This window comes from Gossypium raimondii, chromosome 4, assembly GCF_025698545.1.
Source record: "Gossypium raimondii isolate GPD5lz chromosome 4, ASM2569854v1, whole genome shotgun sequence".
In the NCBI taxonomy this organism is placed as follows: domain Eukaryota; kingdom Viridiplantae; phylum Streptophyta; class Magnoliopsida; order Malvales; family Malvaceae; genus Gossypium; species Gossypium raimondii.
This window is the reverse complement of record NC_068568.1, coordinates 46,218,444-46,241,886: the sequence shown is the minus strand read 5'-3', so window position 1 is coordinate 46,241,886 and position 23,443 is coordinate 46,218,444. Positions and strand designations below refer to the sequence as shown.

At 34.8% G+C, this 23,443-nt stretch overlaps 2 protein-coding genes across 2 annotated transcripts; both read right to left on the bottom strand.

Annotated features, from left to right (window-relative positions):
* Positions 1–11,724: 11,724 nt before the first annotated feature.
* LOC105780146 (2-oxoisovalerate dehydrogenase subunit alpha 2, mitochondrial) lies at positions 11,725–16,635 on the bottom strand. Its single transcript, XM_012604289.2, has 9 exons — positions 16,251–16,635; positions 15,521–15,658; positions 15,241–15,423; positions 14,847–15,004; positions 14,638–14,737; positions 14,165–14,276; positions 13,914–14,053; positions 13,603–13,788; positions 11,725–13,007 (listed from the first exon to the last, which is right to left on the bottom strand). Exons 1-9 carry the CDS (start codon positions 16,527–16,529, stop codon positions 12,840–12,842), a joined length of 1,464 nt encoding a protein of 487 aa, XP_012459743.1. The 5' UTR covers positions 16,530–16,635; the 3' UTR covers positions 11,725–12,839.
* A 1,386-nt stretch (positions 16,636–18,021) lies between these two features.
* Positions 18,022–18,606, bottom strand: LOC105778872 (uncharacterized). The gene has a single exon (XM_012602626.1). The coding sequence runs from the start codon at positions 18,604–18,606 to the stop codon at positions 18,022–18,024; it is 585 nt and encodes a 194-aa protein (XP_012458080.1).
* Between the last annotated feature and the right edge of the window lie 4,837 nt (positions 18,607–23,443).

Below are 23,443 nucleotides of genomic sequence, written 5' to 3'. Positions count from 1 at the left end.
AAAATCAGTGGTGCATTCTCATAAATTGACCAATTAAATTACATGAAATATGTTTTTTTAGCATTTAATCAAATCTCCCCTACTTAGTTCATGCTAGTCCTCGAGCATTTTATATGTATCTGCAAAAGAAAAAATTTCCTCCATAATAGGACTTGACCCCCATGGTTTGCACAATTCAACAATTTAGTCTTTACATATTATCATCTCAAATAACCTAGCCTAAGAAATAAGAAGGACCTACCCCTCATTGTATTATTTTTGTACTTAAGACATCTTCGAATTTTTTGATGGGAGACATGATGACAACCCAAGCACCATGTTTCGGTTACTCGATTCGGATGTCTCTAAGCGGGTTATTTCGCCCTACTCATGATAGCTTGTTAGCAGAGTGGGTGCAAAGAAATTGGACAGCCACACGAACCTTTTTACGCGAGATGTGATGACAACCCAAACACCATATTCCGGTTACTCGGTCAAGGTACAACCCCAATTTTCACTCTTAACGTTCATATCAGAGGAGTATTATTATTATTATTACAGAAGAAAAGGCAGAAAATTGACATGTGATATAAGGTAGGCAGTCAAGCAAACTCATAATTCCTAAAAATTTCTTACCCACTAAGTCTAGGTTATTGAAAAGTTTTATGTGTAAAGAACTAAATAGTAGGGGTGTGCAAAATTTGGGTGAAACCGAAAAAATTCAGTTAACCGACCGAATTCGGTTAATCTGTCGATTAACCGAACTTTTTCAGTTGGAGGTCGGTTAATTATTTTTTAATTTTTAGGTTAACGGTTAATTCGGTTCGAAACCGGTCGGTTAACCGAATTTTTTTGGTTTAACCGTAAAAATTAATAAATAAAATTATAATATATAAATAGGTCTACTATTCACCTAAACCCAATCTAAACCCAAGTATTCAACCCAACCCAATTACCCAACCCAACCCAATCATAAAAATTACAAATAATTTAATAAATAAAAATAAAATTCTAAAACTAAGACTAAAACTAAAGTCTAAAAGTCTAAAAATAATTTAATTATGTAGTGATTCAATTTGGTTAATTCAGATAATTCGGGTAATTCAGTTAATTCGGTTAATTTGGGTAATTCGGTTAATTCAGTTAATTTGGTTAATTTTTAACCAAAAATAAAAAAAACATATAATTTTTGGTTAATTCGGTTAACCGACCGAATTAACATAAAAAAATTTCGGTTCAGTTAATTTTTTTTAAAAAAATTTTGGTTCGGTTAACGGTTAAAGATTTGGAAAGGTCGGTTAATTCGGTTAATGTTATTTCGGGTCGGTTAATCGAATGAACACCCCTACTAAATAGCTAAATAGGTCAAACCATTAGTGTACCATCCCAATTTCTCAAAAGAAAAATTTTACCCTTCACGAAAAACATGCAAAAACAGCGATAACAGATAAGCAAATTAGAACCAATTTATGTTTCCGTCTCCCTACTTAATTTACATTGTCCCAATGTAATTTGAAGAATAAAAAGTAAGGATAAGTAGGAAAAAGAGAGAAAAAAGAAACTCCCCATGTATTTCAACGTCGTAGAGGGTGGCCTCGTAGGTGTGTGAGAACGTCTATTACTAAGGTGCGTAAAGAGTCGACTCCTTCCTCGATTCTGGTTAATCGAGTTTCAAAAGACGTAGGGGCTTCAACTTTGTCTTAGAAGGTCTACCTGTAAAATAAAATAAAATAGAAGGAATAAAAATAAAATAAAATAAAATAAAATGTGTAATTTTTATTTCTCGAATTTATAGCTTAGCTAATGCTATGCTTAAATTATTAAAAACCAAGATTATGGGATTTAGTAAAATAGTCGTGATAAATGCACCAGGTAAGTTCCCAGGAAAGAGAGGTGAGTCACAATAGACATTCTTAAGTACCAAGTCTTTCCTTAGACAAAACCGATCCTCGACATGCATTTTCACTTTCCATTTTACCTTCCAAAAATTTTATTTGCATAAAGAGAAAATTTGGGTTGCCTCCCAACAGCGCTTTGTTTAACGTCGTTAGCTCGACGACCTGTTATTCAAGTTTTGGGATCCTTGAGAACAATCTCCTCAACTGTGTGCGTTTGAAAATTCTCATAAAAGGGTTTCAGTCTTTGACCATTTACCTTAAAGCACTTCCGAGTTTCCTCGCTTTGAATTTCCACTGCACCATTCGAGAATAAATTAGTTATAATGAATGGACCTATCCATTTGGATCGAAGCTTACTGGCGAAAATTTTTAAGGTGGAGTCGTATAGGAGAACTTTTTGTCCTATTGAAAACTGCTTCCTAGTGATTAGCTTGTCATGAAACGCCTTCGTCTTTTCTTTATAAACTCGAGCATTTTCATATGCATCGTTTCTAATTTCCTTGAGTTTCTGGATGTCCAACTTCCAAGATCTTCCTGTAGACTCCATCTCCATATTACATTGCTTAACTGCCCAAAATGCTTTGTGCTTTAATTCGACCGGGAGATGGCACGGTTTACCAAAAATAAGTCGGTAAGGTGACATGCCTATTGGTCCCATGTAAGCTGTCCTATAAGCCCAAAGTGCGTCACTTAGCCTCAAGCTCCAATCCTTTCTGTTAGGTTTAACAGTCTTCTCCAAGATGGATTTGATTTCACGATTTGACACTTCAGCTTGCCCATTTGTTTGTGGATGGTAAGCAGTGGCAATTCGTTGAGTCACTCCATATTTCTCCATAAGTGCACTTACGAGCTTATTGGAAAAATGAGTTCCTCTGTCACTGATTAATGTTCGTAGAGTGCCACACCTAAAAAAATAGAACTTTTAAGAAAGTCAACTACGGTTTTAGCATTATCATTGCGAGTGGCTTTCACCTCTATCCATTTAGAGACGTAATCAACAGCTAAGAGTATATAAAAATTACAGAAAGAAAAAACGAAAGGACCCATAAAATCGATGCCCCACACATCGAAAATTTTGCAAATATGAATAGGAGTAAGGGGCATCTCATTTCGATGACTAAGGTTGCCAACTTTTTGGCACATTTCACAAGTTTTGCAGAATAAAAAGGCATCACGAAATATGTTTCGCCAAAATAGTCCACATTCAAGAATTTTATGTGCGGTGCGTTTAGGTCCAAAGTGTCCTCCACATGCATAAGAATGGCAAAAAGTTAAGATAGACTGTACCTCTGTTTCTGCTACATACTGTCAAATTACCAGATCGGAGCAATGTTTCCAAAGGTAAGGATCGTCCCAAATGTAATACTGGGCATCTTTCTTTATCTTATCTTTCTTAGACCTTGGTAATTCCGAAGGAACAGTACCTGTAACGAGATAATTTACTATGTCTGCGTACCAAGGATGAATCGCATTTGCTGAAAACAGGTTTTCATCTGGGAAGTTATCTTTCAATGGTGTGTCGTCTACTGGAATCGGTAATCGACTCAGATGATCAGCTACCAAGTTTTCACATCCTTTTTTATGCCGGATTTCAAAATCAAACTCTTGTAGGAGCAGAATCCACCTAATCAGTCGAGGTTTTTCCTCTTTCTTCCCTATTAAATATTTCAAAGCTGCATGATTAAAGAAAATAATCACCTTAGTTTCCAATAGGTAAGATCTAAATTTATCTAAAGCAAACACAACAGCTAATAATTCTTTCTCAATGGTTGTGTAATTGCTTTGGGCAGCATCCAAAGTCTTCGAAGCATAGTAGATAACATGAGGCTCTTTCCCTATTCTTTGGCCAAGAATAGCTCTCATACATCGGTCACTTGCATCACACATGATTTCAAACGGAAAGTTCCAATTTGGTGGTTGCACTATGGGAGCGGAGACCAATTTCTGCTTTAGCACGTCAAATGTGTCTTTACAAGTCTGGTCAAATTCAAATTCTTTATCTTTTTGTAGCAGACTGTAAAGCGGTTGCAAGATTTTCGAGAAGTCTTTCATGAATCATCTGTAAAATCCTGCATGGCCAAGAAACGAATGAACTTCCCTCACAGATGTGAGGTAAGGTAATGAGTTAATAATATTCGTTTTTACTTTATCGACCTCAATTCCTTCCGAGGAAACTATATGGCCTAAAAACCATGAAGTGGCATTTTTCATAATTTAAAACAATATTGAATTCTAGGCATCTTTGTAATATCTTAGCAAGATTATCGAGACATTCGTTAAAAGAGTTACCGTATACCGTGAAGTAATCGATGAAGACCTCAATGATTTTCTCAACATAATCAGAGAATATGTTCACCATGCATCTCTGGAAAGTGGCCAGAGAATTACAGAGTCCAAACGGTATTTGTCTATAAGCGAACGTTCCAAAGGAGCATGTGAAAGTTGTTTTATCTTGATCCTCAGGAGCAACCGGAATTTGAAAAAATCCAGAGTACCCATCGAGACAACAATAATAGGCCTTCCTAGCTAATCGCTCGAGTATTTAATCGATGAAGGGAAGTAGAAAATGGTCTTTCCGAGTAGCTGCATTCAACTTCTTGTAATCTATGTAAACCTTCCATCGATTCTGGACTCGAGTAGGGACTGGCTCTCTTGACGAGTTTTTCACCACTATCACGCCAGTTTTCTTAAGCATGACATGAGCCAGGCTAACCCAATCACTGTCAGAAATCGGGTATATCATTCCAGCATTTAACAGTTTCTAGATCTCCTTCTTTACTACCTCCATCATGGGTGGATTAAGGCGCCTCTGAGTATCTCTCTTTGGTTTCGTATTATCTTCGACGAAAATTCTGTGCATACAAGTGGATGGACTTAGCCTTTTTTATGTCAGCTATTGTTCAACCAATAGCTTCCTTATAATCTCTTAGAACACGAACTAAACTTTCTTCTCGTCTTTGGTTAGTTTGTTTGACACTATCACCAGTAAGGTATCTTTCTCTCCCAAAAAGATGTACTTAAGGTGGTCCGGCAATACTTTAAGCTCCAAGGTTGATGGCTGCAAAACCGATGGCAACATTTTAGTTTGAGAAGGTAATAGTTCAAATTGGTTACCTCGGTTCGTCAATGGTGGTTGCGTCTACAAGTGTTTGACAATTTCTCGCAACGGTTTTTCTATAATTGCTTATTCCTCGAGATGATTTAAAACATCCATGTTAATGCTTCTGTAAAGGACAGTTTTCAACTCATCATAGTCATGATATTCAAAATAAGATTGAGTTAAACAATCTATACTATCGATACTAAAAATATTTAATAATGAGTTAGGATGACTCATAGCTTCATAGACATTGAATTTCACGATTTCTCCATCTAACTCCATTATCAGTGTTCCACTCTAAACATTAATTTTTGCGCTTACAGTACTTAGGAAATGCCTTCCAAGCAAAATGTCAGACGAATTAGTTGAATTATCGTCCTCCATATTAATAATGTAGAAATCTGCAGGGAAAAATAATTTGTTAACTTTAACAAGGACGTCTTCAAGCAATCCTTCTGGATAGACGACTGACTTGTCTGCCAACTGAATTATTACTCCTATTTCTTTTAAAAGACCCGCATTAATCAACTTATAAATAGAATAAGGCATAACATTAATAGAAGCCCCTAAATCACATATGGCTTTCTTAATGCCTACATTACCTATCTCACATGAAATAGCAAACATACCTTGGTCCTTGTATTTGGGCTGAACTTTCTTTTGCAGTACTACGGAGACATTTTCTCCTACATTTACTCTTTCATTACCTATTAACCTCCTCTTGCTAATACACAATTCCTTGAGGAATTTTGCATAACGAGGGATTTGTTTGATAGCTTCGAGTAAAGGGATATTTACCTCCACATTCCTGAATGTTTTGAGGATTTCTTTTTCCTCCTTTCTTTCTTATCCTTTGCGAGCCTCCCTAGAAAATGAGGTGGCATCACGACTTGTTTCTGAATTTCTGATTTCGGTCTGGCTTTTGGATCAGAGATCTACTTTTCTGCTTTTTTGTCTTGCCCATGACTTTTATCTGGAACTGTTTCCAAAAATTTTTCGCTACGAAGAGTTATTACACTTGCATTCTGCTGAGGATTCGGCTCTATCTTGAGATTCCAAATGATTAACTACCATCGAGAGTTTACTAACTTGACTAGTTAACTCTTGTATTGATGCGTCTGTCATTTGTTGATATTTTACAATATCGAAGGCAAGTCTTTCCACAATAGCTTCTAGATATGTGCTCGGCTTGGGTTGTTGTTGTGGTGGTTGCAGAGGTCTTAGTTGGTATGATAGATTTTATTGGGAATTAGCTCCGTAATTCAAGTTGGGATGATCCTTCCACCCGGGATTGTAGGTGTTGGAGAAATGATCATAGCGTCTTTGCGAAGGTCCTAGAAAGCCTCCGACAGCATCAACATGTACCGTTGAATTATCGTTAAGGATTGGGTACAAATTCGTCGGATGTTCAGACGTAGTACAAATTCCACAAAGTTGGGTCAGATTTTTCTTTTCTGTAAGCATAGATTGAATAATATTAGTAAGCTTATCCAATTTATCTTCTAAGGATGAAACCTTTACTTTATTAACTCGTCTTGTGGGTTCTGAATTTGGTTTATATTATTAAGAATTTACTGTTATGGTGGTGCCCCTCCACTAGCAGCGTTAATCATCTTCATTTCCATAGGGAGCAAACCCTCGTAGAAATACTAAAGAAGTGATTGTTCGGTCAATCCATGTTGAGGACAACTTGCACACAATTTTTTGTACCGCTCCCAATAGTCATAGAGCGATTCGCTCTCCATTTGGTGAATTCCCACTATGTCTCTCCTAAGTTCAGCTGCTCGCGATGCTGGAAAGAATCTGTCAAGAAATATATGAGATAAGTCATCCCACGTTGCAATAGAACCGGGGGTAAGTAAAATAACCATTCTCTTGTTGTATCAACTAAAGAAAAAGGAAAGGCCCGAAGTTTAATTTCATCTTCGGTTACTCCCTGAGGTTTCATGCTTGAGCAAACCATGTGGAATTCTCTCAAGTGAGTGTGTGGATTTTCGTTCTTCAAGACTCGAAAAGTAGGCAAAAGGTGAATTAGGCCTGATTTCAACTCGAACGGGGTTTCTCTGATTGGATAGTTGATGCATAACGGTGTTTGCTCATTGGGAGCAGCGGCTAGTTGACGAATGGTTCGATTTGCCATCCTTTTTGGTTCACTGAGGTTGTCTTTTGCTTCTTTCGTTTCAGGAAGTGGTTCGGTCTCAGGTTCAACCACTTCGACTTGTTTCCTACATCGAATTGCCTCTGCACAAATTGTTTAGCTCAACTTTTCGATATCGGATTCTAGGATCCCTTGTCCTAGCTTAACTTCTGCTTTACTTGTATGTTTAAGAGCTTCTGTCTCTTTTCGTCGTGCTCGTGCCGATTTCTCGATCTCTGGGTAGTATTCGAAATCTCCGGATGAAGATCTGGTCATGAAGACGATTTAAACAATTGTGAGTGTTGCCAGTCCCCAGCAACGGCACCAAAACTGATGAGTATCGATTCTACCAATATAATCCGACGCCTAATTTGCAAATTTAAACAGTATAGGGAGTAGGATCGATCCCTCAGAGACTGAGTTTATTGCAAATTGTTCCTCTCTTGACCAGATTTATGTCGGGGCAGTTGTCGTGCCCAAGAAATTCGGGGGGATAAAATTTGAAACCTGAAATAAATAAATAAGTAAAAAATGAGTAAAAGTAAAAGCTGAAAACAAAATAATAAAAACAGTTAAATAAATCTGAAGAAAAATTAATTAAACTTAGCTTAGCTTTAGGTACGGGTTTTTCCATCTTTGAATTGATCCTCGAAATTAGATGAACTTCTCTTTTCCAATAAGCTAGTTATAGCTACCAAGGACGCCTCGGACACCAACTCTTCCTTGTGTAAATTAGTTATGAAACGTCCTATAACTAACCCTTACCGATCGAACAACTAACGAAACGTTCGTGGTTTAGAAATCCGGCAGCTTTGCGTTCTAGAAGAGCCTAGCTCGAACCAATGTCCTCAACCACGTGGGACATTTAAATCTGGTTACTACTTCCCTTGACGAAACCAAAAAGCAATCCCCACTTTGCACGCCAATATGTTCACGAAAAACCGATTAGACAATCGATCCTTTCGGAATTCCAACTGTACGTCTAACCACACTAACTCAAACAACGTCTTTTTTGACTTAGTGTTGATTTGACTTTATGAGTTGATGAAGTCATACTCTTAATTGGGAGAAGTAATAAATACTGAAAATTAGGAATCAAATTGCTCGGGTTCGTAACTCACGGATCTTAACGAAGCTAACACCGACCTGAAGCTGAAATGGGTTTAGTTAACTAAGGTTTGGGGCATATTGGAGTTGGTCATATCTTGAGTAGGTTGGATGGAAAAAAATGTTGAAATGGCAAAAAGTGGGTGGCTTAATATGTGGAATAGTTTTAGGTTACACGGAATGAGAAAAAGGTTTGGAAAATAAAAATGCAAGTAGTGTAGGTTGGTGACAAGCTAGAAATTAATAAATTGAAAGTAAAGAAACCAAAGACAACAAATAATTTTGAGAGAATAAAGGAAAGATTGCATTCCAAAGATGAAAGCTTGATTAAAAACTTGATGAAAGACTTAATGATTAAATGAACAAAGTAGCCCCCTATTTATACTAGTGGCTTTGCTAAATTAAGAGCCACTAGCCATAGAAAATCAAGGAAATAAAATATTCCATGATATAAAAATCCCTATATAATCTCCCACTAAGTCAAAATAAAATTTCAGCTAATGACATCTTAGGAAAATTCCGTTTTGGCCCGCTTTCTTTGCTCCTTTCTTCAATCTAGCCCAATTGTTTCATTTTTCTTCTATTTAGCCCCAAATTGCACCCCTGTATAAAATTTAATATAAACATGGAGAAATCAGTGGTGCATTCTCATAAATTGACCAATTAAATTACATGAAATATGTATTTTTAGCATTTAATCATAAATAAATAAATACTTCTTTTTCTCTTTTTACATGAAATTTATTTATTAAAATAGTATTTTTATAAATAAATTACTTTTAAAAGACCCTCAAACAAGTCTTCAACCATATTTAAGCTTTTCTATTTTATAGTTTATTTTATAAATAATAAATTTTATTATATTTTTAACCTTGCTCCTTAATCCTTGCCAAATTTGTCGAGCACTGGTCATCACCTTCTCCACAACTATTAACACCAGTAACACTTACCCTGATCTCCTCAGTTTCCACATCTTCCATCACCACACCATTGAACTAAGAATTCGTTGTGGAGCTATTGACTTGGCCTTCCATATACTAGTTTTCAAGACCTCATCCTCATCTCTATAAAGCAACAAACTCGTTTTGGGCAACAAGCTAAAGACATTGGTTCTCTCCTTTTTTGACCTTAGGCTATAGTTTTTGACCTAACCTAAGTATGGTGCTCATTAATGTAGAAAAAAGAAAAAGGGAAAAGTTGAATCTGTGTAAGTCTTTTTCATGGGTTTTTCCCTTAAATTGTTTTATGTATAAGATTATTATTTTATTTATAAAATTATTATTTTAATAAATAAATTTTATGTTAGAAATTGAGAAAAATAGATATGCATTTATTTATATTTATTTATAATTTTATATGTATTTTATAAAATCTTATGTATTTTCATTGAAAATGAACTTTTAAATGATTTTAATTTTAATTTTTAATTTTAAGAATCAAGACTAAATTAACAAAATGTGCAAAGTTGAGAGCTAAATTTGTTAAACTTTTTAGGTTTAAGACTAAATTTATAGAATTTATTAACATTAAAGGGCTGAAGTTATTATTATACCAATAAAAAAATCATCGTTAGTGATTTAACCAAAGAGTGACTAAAATATGAAACTTCAATAATGTCAATGACTAAAATAGAAAATTTTAAACTTAAATAACCAAAACAGAAATATGTTAATAATTGGGTAATTATTTTATAGGTTACCTTTTCTTTTTTATTTTGATATTAACTATGTGATGACAATAAAATTTTTTTAAATAAATTTCATCATCTAATTTAAAGATGAACCCTTACAAAAACAGAGCTACTTAATTTCAAGTCTAGCGTGAAGGGTTTTCAATCTCCATCTTGCTCAACTGTTGATGAGAACAAGTAGAACTGTTTGAGGTGCATGATGCAGTTGATCCACCAGTGATGAGCCACGGTTCCCATACATCTTTGTTTTGAACATGAAATTTCCAACGTCCTCCGTAGTCGGATTCTTGATTTTCCCTTTATCTTGTAAGCCAGTTTCCTTGCATTCTCCAGGGTGGAACTCATCCATGCCTTCTGCATATCTATCTCAAACAACTCATCTTCTCTTTCGTTCAACTTCTCTTCTAGAGGGTCGATGCTCCTTTGATTGTTGCCAGTCTCGAATGACCCCTTGGAAAAGCAGCAAAAGTTGAGAACTTGTTTACCAAGTTTAGTAATGCCTGAGCCATGAACTCCCGAGAGATCCTTTGGGAGAAATTGATAGATATTAGATAATGTGATGTTATCAATATGTGCATTTAATCAAAGTGACTAAGGTGGATGAATCTAAGAAAATCTAGATGCATGAATGTACTTGTCTAAGATGCATGTATGTACTAGATACACATTAATTACCTGATCCATGTATAAAAAATTAATAATCTCTTGTAACAACTATATAAAGGGTTGTAAGTGATGTAGAAAATGTAATAGCGTAAGAAAATATGATGCGAGTGAGCTAAAAAATAGAATAAAATTTCACTCCATCTTAAGTGCCTCTTCCTTCTACCATCTTTATCTCTTCAACAAAGTGGTATCAAGAGTTAGTGATCCTTACAAAGTGAGTGTGTGTAAAAAATAAAATTGGTCATGGCTTCTGCAAGCACAACTTACAGCAATATACAAGTTCTTATCTTCAAAGATGAAAATTGTGATTTTTAGGGCAATCGAAATGGAGGCATTATTCACTTCCTTGAATGCCTTGGAATTAGTTAAGGAAGGCTATGAAGATCTAGAAGATGCTACAAAAGAACAACTTGAAGAATTAAAGAATAAGACCACTGATGCTGGAGTTCTCGGGATGATTCAAAGAGGAGTATTGAATGTCATATTTTCTAGAATCACAAGAGCAAAGAAATCCGAAGAAGCTTGGGATATTCTACAACAAGAATTTGAAGGAGACATGAATGTGAAAATTGTTAAAACTCCAATCTCTCAAAAGAGATTTTGAGAATGCAAACATGAAATAGCATGAAAGCATAAATGAGTATCATAGTAGATTGTCCGAGTTGGTGAATCAAATAAAGGCACATGGAGACATGATTGATGATCGTAGAGTCATTGATAAAATTCTGATCAGCTTGAGAGAAAAATTTGATCTCATGGTGGTTGTTATTGAAAAAACTAAGGATCTATCCATCATGACTATTCGAGCGTTGATGGGTTCATTAAGATCTTATGAGTAAAGATTGTTATGTCACTTAAAAAACTTCGTTGAGTGTGTTTTAATCCGAGCTTACCATTGATTCCAAGAATGGTGAGAAATCTTCAATGAAAAATAAAGGCAAGCCTTCTAGAGGTGGTAGATTTGGAAGAGGCTGAGGCAGAGGAAGAAATTCACATAGACGAGGTAGAAGCAACAACAATGGTGGATAAGACAATGATATTGGATCTAATAAATGGTGTGGAATTTGTAAAAAGAATAGTTATGAAGAGAAAGATTGTTGGAATAGAGGCAAGCAACAATACTACAATTGCAAGAAGTTCAGGCATGTGCAAAAAGATGGTTGTCTCAATAATCAACAACAAGCTACATTTACCGAAGAAGAAAAGAATGTTGGGAATCTGTTGTTTGCTTGTCATAAGATGCATGTACGTACTAGATATACATTAACTACTTGATGCATGTGTAAAAAATTAATAGTCATTTGGTCCATGTTTGCAGGAGGGTCACCATGAATTGCTTGGGAGCAGACTGAAGAGGACAGGGGGCAACTCAATCCACTACCTAAACGTGGAACAATATCATGGCCTAAGCAGCAGAAAGTGGCGTCGCATCGGTTGATTTGGTGCAAACTACACACACCAAAGCTTGCCATAATGGTTTCGATGGCAATCCTGATAGATAACCAAGGACAGGGCTATGGAATGGCGAATCAAAGATGGCAGCACCTTGTGTATTATGCAGACAGGACAATGAGTCCAAGAGACCCGTTCTTTAGTTGCAGCTTTTCCAAAGAAATATGGAAACAAATCCTATAGTTATTTCAGAGGACGGCTGTTGACTGGCAAGGGAAGCTCAGTCGGGCATAACGAAGTTGAAGGATTGCTTCGGCAGCTTGCATCTACCAGACTTGGTAGGATAGGAACATAAGATATAGGCAGTTTGGGAAGCAGCAAGTAATGCAGCTACTTGACCTGAAAGGATACCATCAAGATGAGGTTATCTGGTCTGCAGGGAATTGCAGCAGACTCAACCAATACGGAACTGTGGGAGGCTTGTAGAATCTCAGATTTAGTTTTTCTGCAACAAGCTAGATAGTATTCTGTTATGCTTGTTGTTTTTGCATCGTATGTAGAATATTGTTTGATTGTTCCTTTACTTGCATCATACAGTACATTGTCTTGATATTGCATATCATCCTGCTTCTTTGGATTATAAAATTACTTATCCAAAAACAAATTTCTTTTTTCATCCTTTTCACTGCAATGAGGGAGTGTCAAATCGAATAGAGATATATCATTCCAGGCATTTGAATCCAAGAAAGCTTACTTGCTTTCTAATACTTCATCATAATTAAGTCTGCTTCATATTGTAACTAATTGCAGGATCACAAGTTCAAGCTTTGGAGAAAAAGTAATCACTGCTTGTAAGTAAATATGGTTCACCTAAATCGGAACATCTGCAGGGTAATCTTTGGGGTGTCTATTGATGGTTTCTTTCAGCAGTTTCTCTTGCTCGCGCAGGTTGGACGGAATATTATCGTATACATCTGTGAATAAGTCATTAACTGGAGGTTTCTCAGCTCTCTCTGCTATCTGAATTGCATGCAATAACTGTCAAGAAGACTGTTAGTAAGAAACTTCGGAATTTAGGTTCCAACCAGCAGTATACAATAATTTAATCAGGGGTTAAAGGGTATGTAAAACAAACAAAAGAACACAAAAAATCAAGAAATGACTTCAAACAGCCTTCAGACTTTTGCAGTTCTAATAGCTCATCAGAGTTTATCACATACATTGCACCTTGAGATGTAAGTACTACTATTGCATCTGCTACAACTTATCACAAATATTGCTATGCCTACTGCTATCGGGTGATGGTGCAAGAAATGCTGTTTCAATTCCAAGCACTTATGATCTGAGACTATTGTCCGAAAGTTGCAGGAAATTGTTAATTGAAGAGGAGAATAGAGGGAAAGTGTATCTGATGCCTTCTGCTATCAGAGTCTATCACATACATTGCACCTTGAGATGTAAGTACTTCTATTTTATCAGCTACAACTTATCACAAATATTGCTATGCCTACTGCTATCGGGTGATGGTGCAAGAAATGCTGTTTCAATTCCAAGCACTTATGTTCTGAGACTATTGTCCAAAAGTTGCAGGAAATTGTTAATTGAAGAGAAGAATAGAGGGAAAGTGTTATACCTGACTCCGAATGCTGCTTCTGAGCTGTGACTCAGCCTCACTACCCCACCAACCATTTATCTCAATCCACTTTCGAAATCTTGTTACAGGGTCTCTTGCCATTCTCCACCATTCGATTTCATTGGCAGGACGGTACTTGGTGGAATCATCTGATGTGGAGTGGTGTCCAACTCGATATGTAACAGCCTAAAGTGAAATGGTAGAAGAAAAGATGAACAAATGTCGCATTTATGTTTCAGCATTATGCGTACGCCTCTCTTGGTTTTGCTGAAAAGCCACTGATGGAAAAGACTTAACAACAGAAGACTTACTTCAATTAAAATGGGCCTATGTTCATTTACAGCCATATGACGTGCAGAGTGAACTGCACTATACATCGCAAGTGCATCATTACCATCTACACGAATGCTCCGGACTCCATAAGCTTGCCCTCTAACAGCAATCCCATCACCTACAACATATGCAAAACTAAAATATATGATGGGATATATATAAATTGTTGACAGATTCAAGGATTGTTAAAATAAAAGAATGCACATAAAAACAAAAGATCCAACATTACTTCGAAACTGGTCTGAAGTGGGTGTACTAATTGCCCATCCGTTATTCCTGCAGATAAAAATGACTGGAGACTCTGTGACCGCCGCAAAATTCATAGCAGCATGAAAATCTCCCTACCATTATTTGGTCGTGTTAGAAACAAAGCACCAGAAGGCATAAGCTAAAATTCAATGAGACTCAGTATATATATCCTGCTCCAAAGAAACAGAAAGGAATAGAGGGACAAAAGGTTTTCTAATATAACCAGTGGATTCCATCTATTCCCCCTAGACTTCACCAGAGTTCTAAGGGTGTGGTGGAGTTTAGTCGGAGATTTTAGTTCAAGTTTTATATAATACTCGGGAAAGAAAAATGATTTTCATTTACTGAAATTATGCTTGTCTAGTTACAATAAGTAGCATATGAGGCAATTGTATGGATTATAGAAACAAATATTTTTCTCAATCAAAACTGAACTTCAGTATTCATATTTACCTCACTTGTGCCACCATCACCAAAGTAAGTGACAGCACATGCATCTTTTTTGTCCATCTTCAGAGAATATGCAGCACCAACTGCATGAGGAATTTGTGTACTGCAAAACAGTGGGGAATGTTTATGGCCCTTATTTCCAGAATTAGATCTTAAGATTTTAAGAAAGTTCTATCCGACAAACTCCCACAAAGATAAGCTTAATCTCTTACGCAATAGTTGATGCTACGGTGAAGTAGTTAAGCTTGTTAGATCCATAATGAATAGGCATTTGTCTGCCTTTCCCATAATCAGCTTTGTTTCCAAAACACTGGTTTGCAAATTCTTGCAAGGTGAAACCACGCCATAATAGAACTCCTGGCTCCCTGTACTGAAAATCACATCATTTAATTTTCAACCATGGTGGTCACGTATAACTTCTCAACAGTTATACTTTAATTAAATAAGCTGTCTATATCGGTTAGTATCTACAACGAGAAATTGTATGCTTTGAACATAGGGTTAAAAACAAGATGCTGGGTTAAAATAAATTTGTAAATCGTTAAAGTTATGCTCTATCCATAGTAATGAAAAATGAAGCTCGAAGGAATTGTATGTTCTTCTAACCTGGGGGAAAACAATGTCATCTGATGTAAGTGCCGCTGCCGATGCAATGTTGATAGCCTCTTCTCCAATGGAGGTCACGTAGAAGGAAATTCTTCCTTGCCTTTGAGCTTCGTAGAATATGGTATCCAAAGTTTGAAGGGTGACCATGTTGCTATACATTTTCACAGCAACTTCCTCACTGACCTAATTTAGTATGTAATCCATAAGATTCTTTTTGGCTGAAATGATACATTTAAACAAAAACAATAACGAAATGATTGATTCGAGCAGGTGAATATACCGTAACAAAGTTGCTGTGACTAATTAGCTGACCATTATCATCAAGAACTCGGTAGCACTGGGAATACACACTAGGAGATTCCGATAAAAACCGCATCTCAGGAGAAAATACAACTTTTCCTCCTGGAAAATCCAATACCTTACATGAAATGAAAGCTTTCATTAGCCTTTAAAACTATTCTAAGTTGTCAACACACTGAAGAATCAAAAGTACAGAAACAGAGTCCCATTCTATCATCTGCTGCAAAGGCTTATAAAGCATCAGTACAAGATCGTGCAATCGATTAGTTTCGTTTACGGATTCGTCATTCCAATAGCAAACCAAGTGATATCTCTCTCATAATCAGTACCAATGGAATCCAAGAAACCTAAACAGCATAAATGATGTAGTAATATCCAACCAAACCACCCATTTGTAATATCAGTAAAACATGAAAAGCTCCAAAACAGAACAGATAAGTAAATCTAGATCCCAATGATCATGTTGGCAACCTTCCTTAGTTGGCTATGATATTAATTTCGGCCAAAAGTTAAGTGCTTTTTATCTAATTCATTGTATACAACAAATAAAGGAAATTTAACATGTATACAACTAAAGGTCTCAAAAAGATAACAACTGATCGATCAAGACTCCTGAAACATGTAAGAGAGAAACATAAATTTTAACAAAATTCTAGAAACAACAACCCTTACTATTTATAATAAAACATTAAAAAAAGGAAAATCCAAACCTGACTTTGTTCACCATTTGGGACAGAATCAATCTGTTTCTCAGTTGTAGTGGATTGAAAACGCTGAAAATGGGGAAAATGTCCTTTTTTATGGGAAATAGAATCTGGGTTTGTGAATTGTGGTAGAGTAGTTAATGGGAGGAAACGGTGAAGATGAATGGTATTCAGACAAGAGCTGTAAGAACAAGTACCATGACTCTGCTTCATTAAACTCCATAATCCGACCTTTGATTTAAGGTTGTTGATAATGTTTCTTGGGATTTTCGAATAGAAAGCCATGGAAAAGAGATTCAAGTTAGATGGTCAAAACAAAATTTTCATAGGACAAATAAAGGAAGCTTTTTTAGATGATTAATACGCCGACGAGGATCGATACTCTAGACATGATACGCTTCATGGATTTAATCAATGAGATATAAGCTATTATTACCACGCGCGAGTTTGAGCGTAACAACATACTCGCTAGCAAAGGCCAAACAGAAATTTATTTTTTTTCCTTTTTTCTTTACTTATTATAGTGTTCAAAACTGAACTAATTTCAGTTAATCAGTGGGTTAAGATAGACAGTATAATCACTACTAATGGTAGGAGCGTGGACGTCCTTGATTAATATAGACAGTATAATGACTATAATATTAATAGAGGTTGAAAACGCCTTTCACGATAACGATTCCATGTAGACTCCTACATCCCCCCTTATCTGCTTCTTTCCGCCTCTTTTATTATTAATAACTACCTCCGGACTTTCTATTAGTATTAAACTCGATCATGAGTTAAATTATTCGTTCACATCATTCAAAAACAGATTTGGGTAAAAAAGTAATGTCCATTTTCTAACAGATCGAGTCTTAGGTAAAATTTTTTGCTTGGGCTTGATTTGGCCTGAATAAGTTGTTTTCTTGTTATTTTGTTACAATTTCGTTATTATATTATTGTTATCATTTGAATATTGTATAATTATTGTGTTATTGTTAATTTTGCTACTATTTTAAAGGCATTTGTTTGTTAAGTTGCAACTATTTTAATTTATTGAGAAGTATTCATTTTAATGTCTGTAGTGTATTTGATGCATTATATTTTTTAAATTTATTTTTATATAAAAATAATTAAAAAAATTAATATGGGAAAACCAAGTGGGGACGGGTTTAGCATTTTTAATCTGGACCAAGTTTGGATAGAATTTTATGCCCATTTTTCAAGTCAGACATAAAATTTTACATCGACCCAATCCATAATTAAGTCTAGTTAGTATAAATTAATTATTAATTATTAATTAAAGTGTAGATATAATATTCAATCGTTGTTTGTTAAAAAAATATTTTATTGTCAATTAAATTGTATATATAATATTTTTTTATACAAAATAAAATTTCAAAAGTAGTTGAAGGAATGAAATTAATCTATACAAGAAAAAAAATGTTCATATAAAGAAAATGAAATAATTAGCGAAGTCAAGTAGTTGCTAATGCTATCCAATTCTAATGCACTCATCGTAGCTGCATTCAGAAGTAAAGAAATTAGGGAAATAACTCTAATGGGGGAGCATTCTTCCAATTGAAGGGTAAGTTTAAGCAAACCTTAAATAAGTCAACCTTTCTTCTATTGACATGTGGCACCTCATGGTATTGTGCTTTCTTTTTGTTTTTCATTATAGATTAGTGCTTGAATTTTAGTTTTGGTCCCTTACCATACTTAAAATTGTGGTTTGATCTCTTCTTCTTCTTCTTCTTCTTCTTCTTCTTCTTTTTGAATGGAAACTTCAAATATTTCATTAGAGATTGACAGCATCATCCAAAATAGCTTGGTGGATACAAGCAGCATAGTCCTCAATCCAATACAAATCGTTATCAAGAGTACTGCTAAATTTTGTAAGCTCATGGGCAGCCTTGTTGCCTTCTTGTCGCGTATGGTTGATATGAAACTTATCAAATTGTTGCAGCAAGGATTTGGCCTTGTCAAGAATTGGTACAATCTCGGAAAAGTCTTCTTCTTTACTAATCAATCCTTTCATAATCACTCTTGCATCACCTTCGAAAATAACATAAGAAAATCCCATGCCAATAGTTGTTTCAATGGCTTTGACAGCTACAATAGCTTTCACAGTAGCAGTGTTTGCTACAACTGGCAATTTCAAAGCTGCTGCACCGACCACAAATCCTTCAAAGTCTCTTAACACAACTCCCACCCCTCCATTGTTGTTTGATGCCTTAAAACTAGCATCAAAATTGACCTTAATAAAATTGGAGGTTGGGCTTCTCCATTGGCAGCAAGGTGAATAACCATCACTTCTTTTGCTTCTCATATTTGCTTCAGTGAAATCCTTGTAGCAATTCTTGGCACTTTCAGCAATTCTCATATTGATATCATTGGAATTGCGAAAAAATGAAGCATTTCTCGAGTTCCATAATTTCCAAATAAAAAAAAAAGGAACCTGTCAAAATCATCTTCCTTCGCTGTTCACGTCCCCATCGCAAATCTGATTCGAAAATCTACTTAAGACCAATGCACTCTTCGCAGAATGGCATTCACGTAGGGCATGCATAACATCTTTTGACTCATTTCCACATCTTAAACAAGCAAAACTCGCACCTTGTATTTGTGCATTCAAAGCACAACCTGAGGGGTGAATAATATTGCACACTCTCCAACAGAAGATCTTGATTTTGTTGCTCACTTTCTCTTTCCATATCAATTTCCATGCAATTCTATGAGGTCCCAACTCGTTAGCCGATTGAAGCAAACAGCTATACCCACTTTGAACTGAGTAATTCCCATCAGCATTCCAGGTCCAGATCAGTTTATCTTCAGCATTCTGGTTCATTAATGGAACCTTGCAAATTGCCTCTGCTTCCTCTTTAGAGAACTCCCTCTTAATACGGTTCTCCCTCCAAACCATTCAGCTTGCATCGATAAGTTCACAAACCTTAGATTCTTCGTTGAAGTTGGTACAAGAGGATGGAGCCAAGGAATTTTATTGGGTTGGAATCCAAACTTCTTTAATTCGTGTGGTGAGACCATTTCCAATAGGCCATCTAGCACCTTTATGAAGAATAGCTTTGCTGTTCCAAATGCTTCTCCAAAGGAAAGAGGGGTAGCAACCAACCTTTGCTTCTATAAAGGAACAATTCGGAAAGTATTTAACTTTAAAGACTTTATGGCAAAGTGAGTTCTTATTGTGAATGAGACGCCATCTTTGTTTCGCTAAAAGAGCAAGGTTGAAGAAATGCAAATCCTAGAACCCCCATGCCCCCTACACTCTTTGGTTGACAAACTTTGTTCCATTTGAGCCAAGATATTCCTTTTCCTTCATCATTGTTGTGCCACCAAAACCTTCTTACTACCTTGTTATCTCATCACGAAGAGGTTTTAGAAGTAGGAAGCATTGCATTGCATACATTGAAATTGCTTGAAAAACAGATTTAATAAAGATCTCTCTTCCCCCGAAAGAAGAAACTTTTTCGACCATCCTTTAATTCTTGTTCTAACTCTATCCACAATGTCTTTGAAAGCCCTTCTCTTCCCTTTTCCAATCATGGTAGGGAGCCAAGATATTTTTTTGGATTTTCAACAATTAGGACTCTAAATAATCTGTAGATCCTTTCTTTTTCTTGTGCCTTAGTATTCGAACTAAAGAAGAGAGTTGGTTTTTAATAGTGGATCTTTTGTCCCGATTGATCTTTATACATTTTTAACATATTTAGAAGCCTTTCCCCGCACTCTTGAGAAGCTTTGGCAAACAAAAGACTATCATCGGCACAAAAGAGGTGGCTAAATGGCCCATGTCGGCAAAGCTTGAATGCCCAACCCGTTGTCCGTAGTCATATTCTATTTAAGAAGGGTCGATAAACCTTTTGCACATATCACAAAGAGAAAATGTGATAACGGATTGCCTTATCATAGGCCTCTTGGGGGAGTAAAATTTCAAGAATTTCCCCATTGAAGATGATCGAGTATGTCACCGTCGAAATGCATCTCATGATGAGATTAATTTAGTTTACGGAAAATCCCATTCTCTGCATAATCCTTTCAACAAATCTTCTTTCCACCTTATAGTAAGTTTTGCTTATATCTAATTTCAGCACGAATTCTCCCTTTTCTCCTTTTTTTTCATTCTTTTAATGAATAAACAATCTCATAGGCCACCATGATGTTATCTATAATTTGCCTTCCAAGGATGAAGCCACTTTATTTTCACTAATGCACTGTGGAAGACTAGTCTTAATCCTATTGACAATGGCCATCAATACCGCCTTATACATCACATTGCAGAAACTTATATCCCTCGTATCAACAGTTCCTTTAATAACTCAAGACAAGTATTGACCACATCCTTCCCAATAATATTCCAGTATTTCTGAAAAAAGAGTGTCGACATTTCATATGGTCTGGGTGATTTGTTGCGGTTGATCTGATGATTCACAATTTCTTCTCTAGTGAATTCAACCGTAAGACATATATTCACTTCTTCTTAATGATAATACATCTGTCCACTTCTTCATAGCTTATGCGGTAGAAATGCTATAACATTGAGTCTCAATAGGTGAGCTTCAAGACTGTTTTTCTTCCCAGTTGACTAGCTACCTTCAAAACTAAAATTAATGTGTTTAGCATATAAAATGATCAAAATAACAAATTTGTCTTAGTATTATTCAACGTGACAGGCTTTTAACAAAACCCTAAAATTTGTTATCAACCACTCAAAATTTGCATGAATTATTAGTTTAAAAGTGTTAAAAATAACTCTATATTCTAGAGTTATCAATGGCTCCAATGATATTCACGAAGGGTAGTTCATGACTGGTTCAAGACAAATATATTTGGTTTACGACTGGTTCTTTAAAGATAAGCCAAATGATTTGCCTTATCGTAGACAAACATGCATGTTTGGCTCACTAAAATCGAATAGAGTAATAATATAATAGTTTTGCGGTGAGAATGGAATTGAGAAATAATAGAAATTATTGATCGATTGAATTGAAGTGATAAGTATAGTATTAGGTTAGGTAAAATGATTTAAGGAATACATAAGGAATAGATTGAAAATGGTGATTTTATGGCTCGACTTAATAATAATTTTTAAAAGTTTAAATTAATTATATTTATTTTAAAAAGTTATTAACATAAATCATGTTAAAATTTAATAACCTAATTTATTACTGTAATTATATAATTATATTAAAATAATATTAAAATAGGGTTACTAAAATAATTATTATTTAAAATTAAATTATTATATATTCAGAATTTATATTTTATTGAATATAATAAAATATTTAATATTTAACAATAGATATTAAAATTAATAATATTGTACTTTCATTAAACAAATAAATTTAATTATAATATATATATATATATAAGAGTAAATTTGGCTATGGATTGGACCATGGTGTAGTAGGTGCGACCTGACTTGAGTTGAGCTTGAAAAAAGATTTTATTTTCCCAAGATAACTTAGTTTAACTCAATTTAAATAATAAAAATTAATTTAAAATTTTAGTTTAACTAAACTAACATAAAAACATTTTTTTTTATTAATAATTGAATAGTAAAACATGCTACTAAGTTGGGTCAACTTGAAAATAAGTTTAGATTTAAATTTTCTTTTAAATTGAGTCGAAACTCAACTTGGCCTCAATATTTAAGTGATAATATAATTAATTTAAATTTTTTATTTAATATTATATTATATATTATTGATTTAATCATATAAATACTAAGGGTAAATTTGAAAATAAATTTATTTTACTATTAAAAAAAGGCAAATGAGTCGATATTAGAGTGAAAAGTCACTACCAAGTTACTAGGAATACGAATGAGAAGGAATCAAGCCCACAAGAAGAGGTGATGACGGCACGAGTCACCACCTCGCTATAATTTCTATGTAGATCTCACGTTTTCCCATCTAATTCAACCTTGAAAGCAAAACACATCAACAACTAGGGGTGTATAAATTTCAAGTAAAACTGATTTAATCGACCGAACCGAGTTAATTCAATTAATCAATTGGTTAACAGAATTAATTCAGTCGGGGTCGGTTAATAATTTTTTGAAAGTTCGGTTAACAGTTAATTCAGTTTGAAATCGGTTAATTAACCGAAAATTTATATTTTTTATATACATTTTACATATATTATATTCGGTTAATTTTTTATATGTTTTATACTTGTTTTAACAAAAAAAAACAAAAAATATATAAATTTCGGTTAATTCGGTTAACTGACCGAATTAATCGAAAAAGTTTGGTTCGGTTACTTATTTTTCTGAAAAAAATTCAGTTTGGTTAACAATCTAGGGTTTAAAAAGTTTGGTTAATGCTAGTTCGGGTCGGTTAACCGATTGAACACCCTTATCAACAACCTAATACCAATCATAAAAACCTAAAACAAACTAACAACCAAAAAGCATTTTTTTATGTAGCCAAAATAGAGTTGTTCAATGATCGAGTTACCCGCCCAAACTCGAAGGTCCGCCCAAAGTTTGAAAGAGTTTGGGCAAAAATATTAGGCCCAAAATATGGGTTAAGCAAAAAATTAGGCTCATTTAAAATATGTACCGGGTTCGGGCTTGAACATTTAAAGCCCAAGCTTAGCCCGACCTGTTTTAAGTTTATAATACTTTATATTATGTTACTTTTATATATTATGAAATTTAGAACACATTAAAAAAATAAATTTATACTAAATATATACTACTACTCTAATGTAAACATTGGAATAATGTTAAGATGACTATAAAAAATTTTCATAAATAAAAAATATATAAAATTATTAAATATTAAATATTAAAAAATATATAAATATTTTTAAAAAAAATTATTGGCAGACCAGTTAAGTTTTTACAAATATAAACAAATTAAAAGAAAATTTTAGGCTCAAATTTTGGGCTGAACTAGACTTGAATAAGCATAAAGTATATTAATATTATTCTTAAACCCGACCTAACCCGTCCAGTTAATTCATAAACATGATTTAAAGGTGCATGAATATAATATATGGGTAGTTATAGAACTGGACCGGACAAACTTTATTTGAGCTAGAACCCAAACAAGGTAGCACAATGTAAGAGCCCAAAGGTTAGTTATAGACTGAGCCGGACAAACAAAGACCGATCTAGTCTGGCTTGCCCCCTCTGTCGGCTCAGGAACGGGTAGGGCAGCTGTGACCCACGTTGGTCTACTGCCCTTTAATTTATT